Genomic DNA, 13,983 nt, shown 5'->3' on the forward strand with positions numbered 1-13,983 from the left:
TAAAGCCTCTGTAACATTTCACATTTCATTAATTTCTATATGCAGCATGTTTCTACAGCATGTGCAGAATCTGAAAGAGAGAGACTGATGTGTAGGCTTTTTCTAAGAGGCTCAGTCATCGTATGACAATGAAGAGAAGTCCAGTCCTTTGAGATGCAAAGAATAAGTAACATTTTATTAAAGATTTTAGTCTTTAAAGAGCTAAAATTTAACACAGCAAATACAAACTGTATAAAAGTGGAGTTAATTTTTATCCTTTAATATTTTTAACAGAGAAAATAACAATATAAAACAAAAGAAAAAAGCTATAATAATACAACACTCAGTCCAAACTGCAACACTCTGTTTAAACACCTGAAAATATAACCATACAAGCAATAAATCTGAACCACATGAGTAGGATAACATTTTTAAAAATATCCTTAAAAATACTGAATTTCCAAGCATAAAAACATGAAACGCTGATGGTTTTTTGTTTGTTTGTTTTTTTTTTAAAAAAGGGTCATGTTTAATTAAAAGTAATTCATTTAATAATCTTCATATGCTATTGATTAAAAACTGGATTTAACAATGTGTTCAGATGAGCTGAATCTCTACTAGGTTTTAGCTGGATGCTGTAGGTGTGTTCAGGCAGCCATTGTCAGCTTAGCAGAGCTTATGGTGATGCTGCTGTAGGGCTCAGCTTGATGTACGGTCACCTGTCCAGCAGACAGGAGCTCTGTTGGAAGGAAGCGTCACAGAATAGGGCCATTAAACATGTTACAGAGACCGCACTCTGTGACAGCCTTTGTTACTGTACAATGCAGGGAAGTTTGTGAAAGGTCAGCTTTAATGACACATCAATCCACCTCATTCTTCAAAGCTCTAAAAATCAATAAAATCCATTTCTGTCTTTCCCATACCCAGCAGTTTGTAGAATGTGTCAGTTGCAGTGGAGCGATTGGCCTCAGGGGGCAGCAGAGAGTCAAAGATGACTTCACCAAACCTCTGCAGGCTGAAGGTGATCCAGCTGGAAAAGAAACATATGTTTTGTTTTGTTTTTAAATATCTCGAGGAAGTACAGATTACGTTTTTTTAAACAATGATTTCATTTATTAAGAAACCAAGTTACCCAAACCATCCATGTTCTGTGTAAAAATGTGAGAAATCCCTTAAACCAACACGTCTAACAAGGTAAAGTAGGCTAAAAGCACATCATGCCACAATCTAAAGAAAGAGCTAAGAAAAAAAGTCACTGGCATCAGTCAGTCTGGAAAAGGTTACAAAGCCAGTTCTAAAGTCTGGGAACTCCAGTGATCCAAAGTGAGAGCCATTATCCACACATGGAGAAAAACTGTACCAGTAGTGAATCATCCCACGAGTGGCCAGTCTACAAAAATTACTTCAAGAGCACAGCAATGATTCATCCAGGAGGTCGCAAAAGTGACAAGGCCTCATTTGTCTCTGTTGAGGTCAGAGTTCATGATTCAATGACAAGAAAGAGACTGGGCAAAAATGGCACCCAAGGAGAAAACCACTGCTGAGCAAACAGAACACAAAGGCTCAACTCACATCTGTTAAAAAGCATCTTGATGTTCCCAGAGACTTTTGGGAAAACACTCCAATAAAACAATTCTGAAAAGAAGAGTGGGCCAAAATTCCTCGACAGTGATGTGAATGACTCACTATCAGTTATCAATCATGTCTGATTGTAGTTCTTGCTGCCAAGGGTGGTGCAGCCAGTTGTTAAGCTTAGGCGGTTATTTCATTTTTACACAAGGGATATGTAGTTTTGGATAGTTATTCATTTAATAAATAAAATCATAATTTCACCAAACTGCATTTTGTATTTACTTGGGTTGTTTTTGTCAGATATTAAAATCTGAAATGTGAAAATTTACAAAAACTGAAATCATGAAGGGAGCAAATACTTTTTCACAGTATTTGACATTTAAACAAAATCAGTCAGGGATACGTGTCAGACTCATCCCTCAGGTCTGCTGCTTCCTTTCGGTTTAGAATTTCAAAGCAAATGTCCAACAACTTAGAAAGCAGGTCAACCTGTTATGCTGGAGGCAAAAAGTGTATATGCAATTATACATGTTACCGGACATGAATATAATTATAGATGCACTGTGATCAACAGTTTCACTGTCTGACGCATGAACTGAATAAAAATTAGAGTTTTAAACCAGATCAAACCAACAGGGAGACTCCCAGTGTGTAGATGACAGCTCAGTGTAACATCCCTGAAAACACTGAAGACAAGTGTGCATCAAAAGACGAGTGACCCCAACACTGTCACATAAGCAAGGATGTGAAAATGTCTCAGATGCTGTTTGTTGGCACACACTGGATAAAGATTACGAGTGTTGTTAAGCGTTGTTTTGGCCTGTGTTAGGAAAGGAAAGTCACTGTGTTTCTCTTCATGCAATTCAACCAACACAGCTGAAACTCTGAATAAATAGACTAGTTGTCCTAGTTTTCAAACTGTAGCCATTAATGGTTCACCTTTAAAAGTCTGCCACAGCCTACCTTCAAATACAAAGAGCAGAGTAGCATGTCGTGCCACAAAAACTAATCACCTTGGGGCGATTCTGGCAACAGAGCAGAGTGTGGACTCTTCAGATCTCAACACGAGTGGATATTAGAGCACTAACGCGCATGTGGAGGCTGGGCAGCATTAACAAAGAGCGTGCACTCAGGAGCCAGAAAGGATTAAAAAGTAAAGAAAGATCCTTCAGCATCCTGTATTATCACAGTGACTCTTACATGTTTACCTATGTTGCAACACGTGTCAAACTCCTGCAGTCGGGGCTGTGTGGGCACACCTCCATGACACCTTAAAGCTGATGAGCTAAAGGTGCCACTACACCCTCTGCAGTGGTCGCTTCGCTCGTCTTTATTCCCCACTGTTAAGGTGCAAGAAGCCACTGCGTTATTCTTCTAAACAGTTGCAACATCTCCCCCTGTGTGTTTGTGCGTCTCTGAGCTACTGTGCAGAACTATTATTAAAATAATCATAAAAACGGGCACGATCGTACACTCGGGTCTTGCGCGACCGGCCGATGTGTCACAAAGATCATGTCTCACGACACAGGATGAGATGTAAAAATTATCCCACAACACCCGGCACACAAGCGTCACGGCGAGCATAAAAGCGGCCCGACACAGAGTGGGACAAAGCAAGCAGAGGTGGACAATTTCAAAAGATGTTTGCTGTTTTATAAAGAGTACAGAGAGGCCTGCGCATGTAATCAGCAAGAGACGATCTCTGTTTTCAGGGAATATCATTTCTATTGATATACTGAATATACGAGAAAGAAACCCTCGGAGCTGATAAGAGGCAAGCAGTGTCAGGTAGACCATTTAGATGAGGACTTCCAGATAAACTGCAAACTTAATTTACAATTCAAAACCTTTCCTTGTGCGCCCACTTTCATATGAGCTGCCTGGCTTGTGCTATATATGCAAACCACCTGATCAGAGGCGTTTTTCCCCTTATATTTCCCACACAGCCACTAACATGTTAAGACTTACAAATAAGCACTTTGTTCCCACTTTGCTTTTACATAAGGACTGATGTTGTTTAATCAAATTCGTGCTACAAGCAACTGTCACACTCAGGCTGATGAGCAGGTTGTTAGGAGTTGGCGGTGTGGGCGCCATAATGACAACATATAGTTCAGGATTCACGTGGACCAGATTGTAAAGACAGGCACGTCAATAACATCTATAGGTCTGGTCCACAATGTAACTCTCATTTCAAACAGTGGGCATCAGTGAGACTGAGTTTGACACAGCTGCAAATGTCTTTCATGCATTTCTTGGAGTTACAAAGTATGTTTGTGTGTCAGTGTGAGTGTGTTTGTGCGTGTTTGCTAGCTTATGTTTAGAGCACCTCAGCATGTCCCTGCTGTCTGCGTTAGTCTGAGCCTCGGGCATCTCAATCCTTTCTTCTGCTATGGGCTCCATTGGTTGTTGGACTTCCTCCTGCAGAGACCTGCAGACACACACACACAAACACATAAACACAAACACACAGTGATCTGTTTCTTATGCACTGAGCTGTCCATCTTTCTATCCATCTGAGACTTACCATCTGCTGATGGAAGTAACGGCATCGCTTACTGATCGATCTTCTTTGGACATGTCCAGCATCATATCTGACACAGCTGCTGACACACACAAACACGCAGTGAGTGGCTTTGTGCTCTTAAAAAAATCTAAGTAGTCTGTGTCAAAGATGAGAGTTCTTCTTACATGAGCCCTCTGTGCTTTGCAGTCTTAAATCACTGGGTATCTGAGAAAGAGAGAGAGTAAAGAAATAGAAATGAGGTTTATAATCTGATTTATTTCACCAATGAGCTGAACACACTGAGCTGGCAGGCTACCACTGCGGGCTAGCTGGATACCAGATAAGCCTTATTATTACAACTCTGGCTCCACAAACACCCTCTCAGAATTCAGGATGGCATTACACTGGAGTTTGGTAAGATTACCACTACTTTACATCAAAATCCTCCTCGTCGATGGTTAAATGTACGCAGACCCACCTCCTTCATGGATGAGTCCCTTCTCTTCCTCTCTGCCCTCATTATCTCTCTCTCTTGCTCTGACCCCAATCTCCCCTCCTCCTCTTCTTCCTCCTCCCCTTTCTCTTTTTCTTGTTTGGGCAGGACGGCGAGTGAGGCCTGCTGTTTCCATAGCGTCTGGAGGTCAGAGTGAAGGAGGGCTGTAGATAGGGCAAAAGGCAGACAAGGTGCTATGCCGACAGTTTGTTTTTTTCTCTACAGCTATAGTTTTTTTTCACTATAGCTGATGACTGTGTTGGAGATTAGTCCCACCTATTAGCATGCAGAGGCCCAGTGAGGCTGAAGCTGATTAGAAACATGCACAACATTTATGTGGCAAACAGACAAGTTGCAGCATTTCTCTTTATTTATTAGGCTTCCTTACATGATGTACAAGGATTCTCTCTAAGGGATTTTATACTGCTCAATCCGTCTGTGCTTTCATTACCTGAGAATAAAAGGCTTAGAAATAATGGTTCGTATTCAGTCAACAGTAACTGTGTAGCTCCTGGTACTTACATCCACAGGGGGCGCTGAAGAGCTGAGTAGGAGTGGCACGCGTGGTCACAGACAAGAAGTCCAGCAACACGTCTGACTGAGAGAAAAAACAAGATTTTAGAGTGAAGGTTCTGGTGCAGCGAGGGAGGGAAACCAATCTCAGCATATCACAGGAATTTAAACATAGCAGGAAGGGAGCAACAAAGAAGGAAGGCAATGAAATCAATAAGCACTATTCCAGTGGGAAGAGAAGGAATAGAAGTGGAGAGCAGGAGTTTAATTAACAGACACCCTGGTGAATAGACACTTTGATGGCAAGACTTTGATTACAGAACAGCAGAGACTGAAAATCGGTCAGTCAACCACTGATCCCCGTCAACTGAACCAGGAACATCCAGTGAAGACGGATTTTAGTATGGAGTCTTTGTGTCTATTGCCTCTTTTCCATTAATACCTACTCTGCTCAGCTCAACTCCATTTTGGTTGTTTTCCACTACAATCGAGTACCACTTTGCTACGTGTGGGTCGTTATAGTAACGCGGACAAAAGTCCCGTGATGTGATTTGCATGTGACACAAACACAATAACAGCGGATGATGATCATCTACCTGCTGCTCAGTGTATGGCTTTTTCAGACTCAGGGACCGCACTGTTTTTTGTGTAGCTCTCGTGACGCCAATGACTGGCCAACTGTTGGCATGCAGTCTGTTGACGACATATTTTCGGATTGCCTCGGATCACCTGAAATCCGACAGGAGGTAACAAAAAGCCTAATGGAAAGCCCTAAAAAATGGATTGAGTCAAGTAGAGTAGAGACTCATGGAAAAAGTCTACATGTGTCTGAGAAGAAAAGAAGCTGTTAAATGTGTACATAACTCCAGCAGTTATGTGATGCAAACTGTCATTCAAAATCTGAAATATTTAGACTGAATTCATTCAGATAAATCTTTAAAAGTTCAGTGATGTCATCTTATTCTAACTACCAGTGTGAGCGTCTCGGCCCTCGGGTTCCCGATCTGCTCCTCCATCACTCTTTCAGATATCTGGACCTGAGGGTCTGCAAAGACCAGCTGACGCCTGCGTCTTCCACCGCGCTTCCTTAGAGGAGGAGCAGCCACCTGGTGGCACAGCAACAATCATACGTTTACAGTGCAATGACTTAACAGTCCAGAGTACGCATACTGGAAAATATGCAGCTCCATGTTGACACACCCGCACATGCTTTCTATTATTTGTTTCTAAAACAAAACAAACTGCTCGTGAGTCACTGGGCTACGGGTGTCATAAAAACAAGCTGTCATCACAGTGTTTCCTACACAATCATCGTTCAATAGCCTAAAAATAAAACATAGCTTTAATAGCTGTTTTTCCATCAACAAAATCCAGAGCCTTTCAGATACATCCCACACAGACACACCGGAAATCTTTTACTTTCTCACAAAACAGTAAAAGTGAGCAGTCCTCCTTATCCCACCTCATCACAGGGCCTTTCTGTCGTTCGGTCCCCCTCTCTCCCAGATGCCCCAGAGGGTGGAGATGGCATGGCAACTTGTACAGGGGTCATCTCTAGGGCAATGGTTGCCAAAGGAACTGCCATAGGCTGACCTGTCTCCTCGTCCAGCAGCCACACACTGTCCCGGTCTGTCCCCAACACCACCTCCTCCTCCAGCCTGGAAACACACACGTAGCACCACACTGAAAATGTTCATGAGACGAAAACTGTTATCACACCTTTGAGACACACATAAATATTCCTGTAAGTCTGCGGTCTATTTTCTGTGCACGGGCCGTAACAGCCAGTGGAAACACAAACCATGTTTGTCACTTTTGTTTCTAACCAGGACTCACTGATCAGCAGAAGACATGGCTCCTTTCCAGCTGCTCTCCTCTGTCTGCTCCTCTGCATCTGTTTAACACGTGTTGTAAACAACGCTCAGAGAAACAAGACACATACAAACTAACAGTTTTCACCAAATGACCCAAACTAATGAATCAAGTGGCTTAAATCTATTCTAATAAGACCCTAAAAAATCCTTTTCTACTCTCTCACTCATGTTTTAACAGAGAAAATTGGAACTAAATACAAGCTACTCACATGTTGTCCTGTCTTTTATAATTTTTGTCAGAGCAGAAGAGGCGATCTAAAGTTTCTGCCTCTCTGCTCTCCAATGAAACCAACCAGTTTCCAGAAAATAAATGTTTTCTTTCTGGTAGCAAAAGCACTCATGGGGTCAGAGCGGCTCTTTTTTCCAATTATAGCCGTGGCACAAAGAATTTGACCCGGCTGATGGGGGCAGTCACATTACAACAGGCTTTCTCCTGACTCAGAATGGGGTCTTGTTGTAGGTGACCACATGCTTACAGTAAAGTAAATAAGTTCCGGTTTTGGCAGAAATCGATGCCTTTTCCTGTTATTTCTCAGGATTTCATAAACAAAAACGTCTTCAAGGCTTGGAATTAATGAAGCTAGCTTCAAATGAGGGTGACCTGTCTTTGCCACTCCTAAAACCTCTTAGAAGACAGTGCCAAAAATTTCCTCTAGGCAGAGAAAATACCCTGTGCAAGAGAGGGACGTGTTGCAGAGCTGATAAGAATTTCTGCAAAGCTAAAACATGATGTCAGGCTAAACACATAAAACCCTGTTATATGTGCACAGTGCTTATCACAGAGGACAATCAATGAGTCTGACAGAAACACCTTTATGGAACTGGTCAGCTTGGTCCATCAACAAGTCAATCTCTCTGGCTGTAGCTTCAGGAAGATCAGCTCCCTCGAAATCCTGACACAGAAAATGTAAGACGCGTGAATGAAAGACAGAAATAAAAATACAGCAGCAGCAACAGAGCTGAGAGTACAGATATTACCATGTTTCTGCCTGCATAGCAAAACTAAACTCATGAGACTGACAGTGCAACAGGGATGTGAGCAGCATGTCTCTGTGAGCAAACTGTGCACACAGGCTGATGTAATTAAGCCCGATCTCAACAAGCCAAAATGGATATCATCAGCTGATGCGGTTCATGAGGGCCATCGGCAGTCTCTAAGTGACAGAGCGAGGAGGCTAATACTGTGTGATGGTCCTGCTCGACTTACAGTAGGGAAACACATCCCTCTGCCTTCTTTTCTCTGTCTGTCATTTTGATCCACATTTCCTCACAACACTCACCTCACTTTATCTTATACACACTGAATTGGTTTGAGCACTTCAAAATAAGAGTTCTTATAAATATCTGGCCTTGTTTAACAGTAAACATCTTTCTCACAAGAGCATGTGACGGTGTACTACATCTTCTGCCTTTGATGCTGCTCCCTCGTCACAAAGCATGAGGCACACAGGAAGCAGGCTTCTAGCTTGTGACAAAGATGTTAACTGGAGATGTTGTGGGCACACGGTCCACATCCTGGCTCAGTGATTCACCAGGACGCCTGCTGTAACTAAAAATGATGACTGGGGTGTTTCTTGTCCCCGCACTATGACAGAGAGTTTACCTCAGCAGTGGTGATGATGAAGTGCTCCTTCTCAGTTAGAGTGATGGCAGCTGGAGGTGACCTGAAACCTGGTTTAACATTGCAGGAGGAATTAGGAGCACAAGGATGTGAGAGTAGCTGAGATTCAAATGGGGAGCAGCTACAGCTTTTTAAAATGCCAGAGTTTTCATCTCACCTCGTGTGGTGTGGGGACTGAGCACCAGGGAGTGCTGTGAACCAACATCTTCAATCACAAACCCCGCCTGGAAGCGCACATCACAAACACGTAACAAACACTTATGATGCAGTGCAGCAATCCTTTAAATCCATATAACATTGACTCATTCTACTCATTACAGATTATGAGGACAAAGTTCAAGTCCAGGTCTGCCAGATTTACATCACCCACACTCAGCAAGGAGTTATTCACTGTGATTTAACTGACTCAACACTATGAAGTATTGTAAGCAGGGAGAAATATAGTGCACAACCCCATTGCCACACGACTCGGGGTGTAAATAAAACCAGAATGCAATGACTTGCAAATCTCACAAACCCATATTTTATTCACAGTAGCAGTAATATAGTAATATACCAAATGTTTAAAATGAGAGAATGCAACAATTCAGGAAAAAAATCATTTCATGGCAGCAACATGTTTCAAAAAAGTTGTTACAGGGCCACGTTTAGCGCTGTGTATCATCCCCTCATCTTTTAACAGTCTGTAAACATCTGGTAGCTGAGGAGAGCAGCTGCTGGACTTTTTGGAGAGGAATACAGTCCTGACAGTCCGGGGTCTTCTGTCGTATTTCTCCTGATGTGCCAAATGTTTCCATTTGCTCTAAAACCTGTTTACACCCTTCAACACTGATGGTGTCTTTACAGGTGTGCAAGGTGCCAATACTATAGGCACTAATGCCATCAAAGATGGCTTTTGAACCGAGTGTTGATAACAACCCAGATGATTCCTCTTCTCTTTAATCTGAACTATAGGGCATCTATAACAGAATAATTTCATTTTAAATGAGCTTTGGCCAAGAGAAGCGCAGGGTCACGTTCATGTGGGGCTTCTTCTTGTCACGATAAGAACTTTAACCTGCATTTTAGAGGGGCATGGTGAATTGTGCTCACAGACGTGCCTGTTTTAATGCAGTGAGACCTGAGGCTCTGAAGATCATCTCATGGGCATCCCATACTAATTTTGACCCTTGCACACACAGATTTCTCCAGGATCTCTTAATCTTTTGAGTATTATGATTATGTACTGTAGATGATGAAATATATGGTGAAAAGTTTTTTTTCTGAAGTTGTTCTGCAGAAACCTCTTTAAGATGCATTTTTTATACCCAGTCACATTGCTCACTAGGTAACTTCTTAACTGCAAAATGTTCCTCCAGCGGTTTCTTTATTGTACCTCTTACTTACTCAGTGCTTTTCCAGCCTTTTGTTGCCCCATGCCAACTTCTCTGAGACATGTCGCTGCCGTAAAAATTCAAAATGAGGTGTTATCCTTCACGAAATAATAAAATCTCTTAGTTTAAACATTTGATATGTTTTCTGTGATCTATTGTGAATAAAATGTGGTTTTATGAGATTTGTAAATCACTGCATTTCCCCCCCAGTTTCGTCACTCATCCAAGTGACTTCTTCAGTCTCAGCTGACTGGAGGTTTCCCCAACCTTATAGACAGTACATTTGCACAATAACTGAAACCAGCCCACTGAATGAACAATGGGCAGCTCCTTGATCATTAATATGCTAATTGTCATGACCGTTGATCAAAAAACACTGATCAAAGCCCATTTGTAAACATTACCATAAAACAATAATCCAAGTAAATGGTGCATATGTAATTTGTGGTAACAAACAAACAAAACTGTGTGAAATAACAGTAAGTTCTGCATTTATATGGCCAGTCACAATTTCAGGACATCAGATGTTTGTCTGTGTGTTAGGATAAGGACTAAATGTCACAAACAGTCTTGCATATGAAGCTCAACACTGAACTGATCTTTACAAGTCAAAAGATTTTTTTGGAAACAGGAGTTCGCCTGCATGTGTGAAATCCTGCAAGCTTCTATTATTATGATTCATGGTAAATCTAATCATTATTGTAATAGTAGCAGCTACTGCTGCCTCTCACCTGCATGCTTACAGAGCGTGACCTTCAACACTGACTGCAGTCCCTCTGTAGCAAACCTGACATATTACAGAGGCATGCATATATAATACTGGTGTATAATGGTGGGTGTATGTACCTGGGGTAATTTGTATGGGCTGGGTAGCTGGTGAGATTCCATGATACCAAAGAAGGGATCCTGAGCTCCTTCTGCCTCCTCCATCATGTACAGGATGTCAGGTATATCCAAAGCATTCCTACAGTGTGATACGCCAATGTTATTACTCAACATATTCAAACACTGCACACATTTTAGAATTTGCAGTTTCTAATAATATAAAATATCACTGGAATAAGACTAGAGCTCCTTCATATCGCACAAAATGGATTAATAAATAGCAAAGTGCATAACGTTACTGCTGTTCCATAATGTGGCTTATGAAACATTGATGAAGCTATTTAAAGGGAAGGAGAGCCATTTGTCCACTAATTTAAACACCATATTCTCCATTTTACTGTTTATTACTCCAAACAATCTGTTTGTCATCTCATAAATATTCAACAACAAGCCTGTGAGCTCACACTTCCCCAAACAGCTAAAACTTCCTGACAGTTCTGCTAATTTTTTTTCAGATGCCGCAAGAGACAAAACTTTCTTCCCCTGTGGATTAGCACACTGTGCGTGCATACACAGACCTGCCAGATTCAGCCATGTCTATAGGCACACATCTTTTACAGCGCAGCAGGCGGTCTATGGTTTGTTGAACCTCCTCTGGAAAACAGAAAAATTATGCACACGACTCGTACAAAAAAAAACAGAGATGCAAGAAGAGGCATCACATTTAAGTTAACAGTGACAAATGTACTAAAGGTCACTTCAAGCTAACATGTGTATTCAACATCCTCATTGATAAAAGGTACTAAGAGTATTTAGGTTGCCTGTACCGGCAACCTGTCCAGGATGTACCCAACCTCTCCCCCAAAGCCAGGATTGCCTCCAGCCTCATAGGACCTTCAACTGAATAAGCATATAAAAAAATGGATGTCTGGAAAAATAAAAATGAGCATGGAGGACGTTTGTGTCCCATTTTATAATGACCATACCAAACTCCACTAAGCCCTGCTTAATAATGCCATATAAACATCATACCCACACACTTGGAGGTTTTATTGTACTGGTGGGTGAAATTAAATGCCACTGCAGACAATGGCTGCTTTCTTGGCATCTCCTCCTGCTGATCATCCTGCATTATGTTTCACCATTTTCATCAACCATGACAGCAGCATGATTGCGAATCTGTCGGATGCAATATCATCGTCAGGCTGCAATTTGAGACCTGATGAATCGAGACTGTTGCGCTGTGTTTGATGATGTTGCTTTCATTAGTTCCATATTGGCTTCTAAATCACACTTATCAGGGGGAGCTGGGATGATAGCATTGTTTTGGTTTTTGCACCAAAACAGTTTTCATGACACAGAGAGAAGGTGACGAACACAATCTGTCTGATGTGTTTTGCATAAAGTAAACAAGCTGGGCTTTTTCCCCCAGTTAACATCAATCATGAAAAATAATGAAGCTGCTCTGTTTTTGCTTTTGGTTTATTTGAGTTAGTGTTTTTTGTTGGGGTTTTTTGGTTCAATTGAAAATCATTTTGCCAACCAACTCCCTTTTTTTTTGCTAATCCTATATAAGCAATCTACCATGAAATGATTCCCATTTATTTTTTAATCCATGTTAGTCATCTCCTCAGTGTTTTGTATACACTTTCAAATTTGACAACTACTGCAGTGACTCAACTTGCAGCATAGTGTGTAGGGAAAGCAGAGGAATGTCATGGCTGATCACACGATTTCAGTTTCTCTTGTTTCTGCTGTCTTGCTGTTTGTTCCTCACCAAGCAAGAAGCCACACTGCCTGTGGTAGACTACAACCACTCCGTACTGCAGCTGAGAGGACAGGTACAGAGAGAACCGAGGCCTGGGCAGGCTGGGTTGTGGTGGAGGAACCTGTGCGGTCACATAGTCCAAAATCTCCCCGCTGTAAACATTCAAAATGAGGCAGATGAATCTTGACTAAATGTGCACAGTAAAACTTAGCTGCACAATTTACTGGCAAATGGAGATGTAGTGAAGTGCTAAGTTTGAACTAAGTAACCTAAACTAGTCTAAACCTTTGCTAATCTACTTTAGCAATTTTATCAGGCTTGCTATACAAAAACATGCACATTCATACCAGGTCCGCTTGACATTGACTCTCAGAAGCTCTCTGCGGGTCACCCTGATGCCTTTAGTGGCTGCTAACCTGAATAACAAAACACATTTACAAAATTTAGACATAACAGTTAGCTAGTCGGGAGGTAATGTCCATCAGGACTTCTTGCTAATGGCTTTGAAGCAACATGTAGACTCACCAAATTGTGGAAAAACATCCAGAATGTCGCTGGAGCACATTGGGGTAGTAAAACATTTCGTCTTATCTGTCAATAAAATGCAAGAAGTTAAAGAAAAGAGGACCAAGTTTAGGAACTAGATTAAAACACCAATCTTTGCCGAAATTTAAGTCTCGGTTTCCCGCCTCAAAACATGCTCCACCAATCCGGTTTCAGATTCAGGACACGATAGTAAACACCCATGATGCGTTCAAGTACTAAAAATAAATCCATTGCTGCATAAATAAATGTAAGATGAGTAGTTATGTTAGACTTTACCCGTTTAAAGAAAAACTAACATAGAGCCTTACAATTAAAAAGGGCATCAAATTACTCTAAAACTGATGATTAAGACTGATAGCAGTACTCAAGTACTATATGGCTTTAGGTTTTACTTGTTCCCATTTAATGTAATATTATATAACTCTGCTCCCTTTGTGAACAAATGGATTTTTTTGTTTTTATTTTTGTTTTATTTATTTCACAGCCATACTAGTTACAAACACTAAAACTTTAAAATGCAAAGTATTTGAACTGACTATATTTGTGTTTTTTATAATCATAATATAATTGCCTGAAGCACACACATTTGTATGTTCGCTGCATAGGGCACACTGAGTGCCAACAGGTATATGGGGTATACAAACATTTTATACAACAGTTCAACCAAGCACAGAATGAAGTGTCATAATGTATAATAGCACTGTAGCACATGCATGTATATTTGTATGTTCCCTATCTGTATACTTGCTAGTATTTAAAAAATATTAAAACATTTTATATAAAGTTTTCATAGTTACTAAACAATATATAAAATATAGCACCTAGACTGTGATGGCATAGCATAGGAAAGTATAGAAAGTTCAGTTTTGTTGAGTTATCATGCCATTATTTTGATAAAGATTAAAAATATAGC

The 13,983-nt window shown here is 41.0% G+C and overlaps 1 protein-coding gene across 1 annotated transcript; it reads right to left on the reverse strand.

Moving 5' to 3' along the window:
- Nucleotides 1–454: 454 nt before the first annotated feature.
- Nucleotides 455–13,229, reverse strand: rec8b (REC8 meiotic recombination protein b). The gene is made up of 18 exons (XM_026180879.1): nt 13,050–13,229; nt 12,872–12,940; nt 12,534–12,676; nt 11,335–11,410; nt 10,778–10,895; nt 8,716–8,782; nt 8,541–8,608; nt 7,749–7,830; nt 6,900–6,957; nt 6,526–6,721; nt 6,035–6,169; nt 5,073–5,148; nt 4,536–4,714; nt 4,243–4,282; nt 4,079–4,154; nt 3,881–3,982; nt 903–1,009; nt 455–718 (listed from the first exon to the last, which is right to left on the reverse strand). The coding sequence occupies exons 1-18, from the start codon at nt 13,103–13,105 to the stop codon at nt 627–629; spliced, it is 1,740 nt and encodes a 579-aa protein (XP_026036664.1). The 5' UTR covers nt 13,106–13,229; the 3' UTR covers nt 455–626.
- Between the last annotated feature and the right edge of the window lie 754 nt (nt 13,230–13,983).

This window comes from Astatotilapia calliptera, chromosome 9, assembly GCF_900246225.1.
Source record: "Astatotilapia calliptera chromosome 9, fAstCal1.2, whole genome shotgun sequence".
Taxonomy (NCBI): Eukaryota; Metazoa; Chordata; class Actinopteri; order Cichliformes; family Cichlidae; genus Astatotilapia; species Astatotilapia calliptera.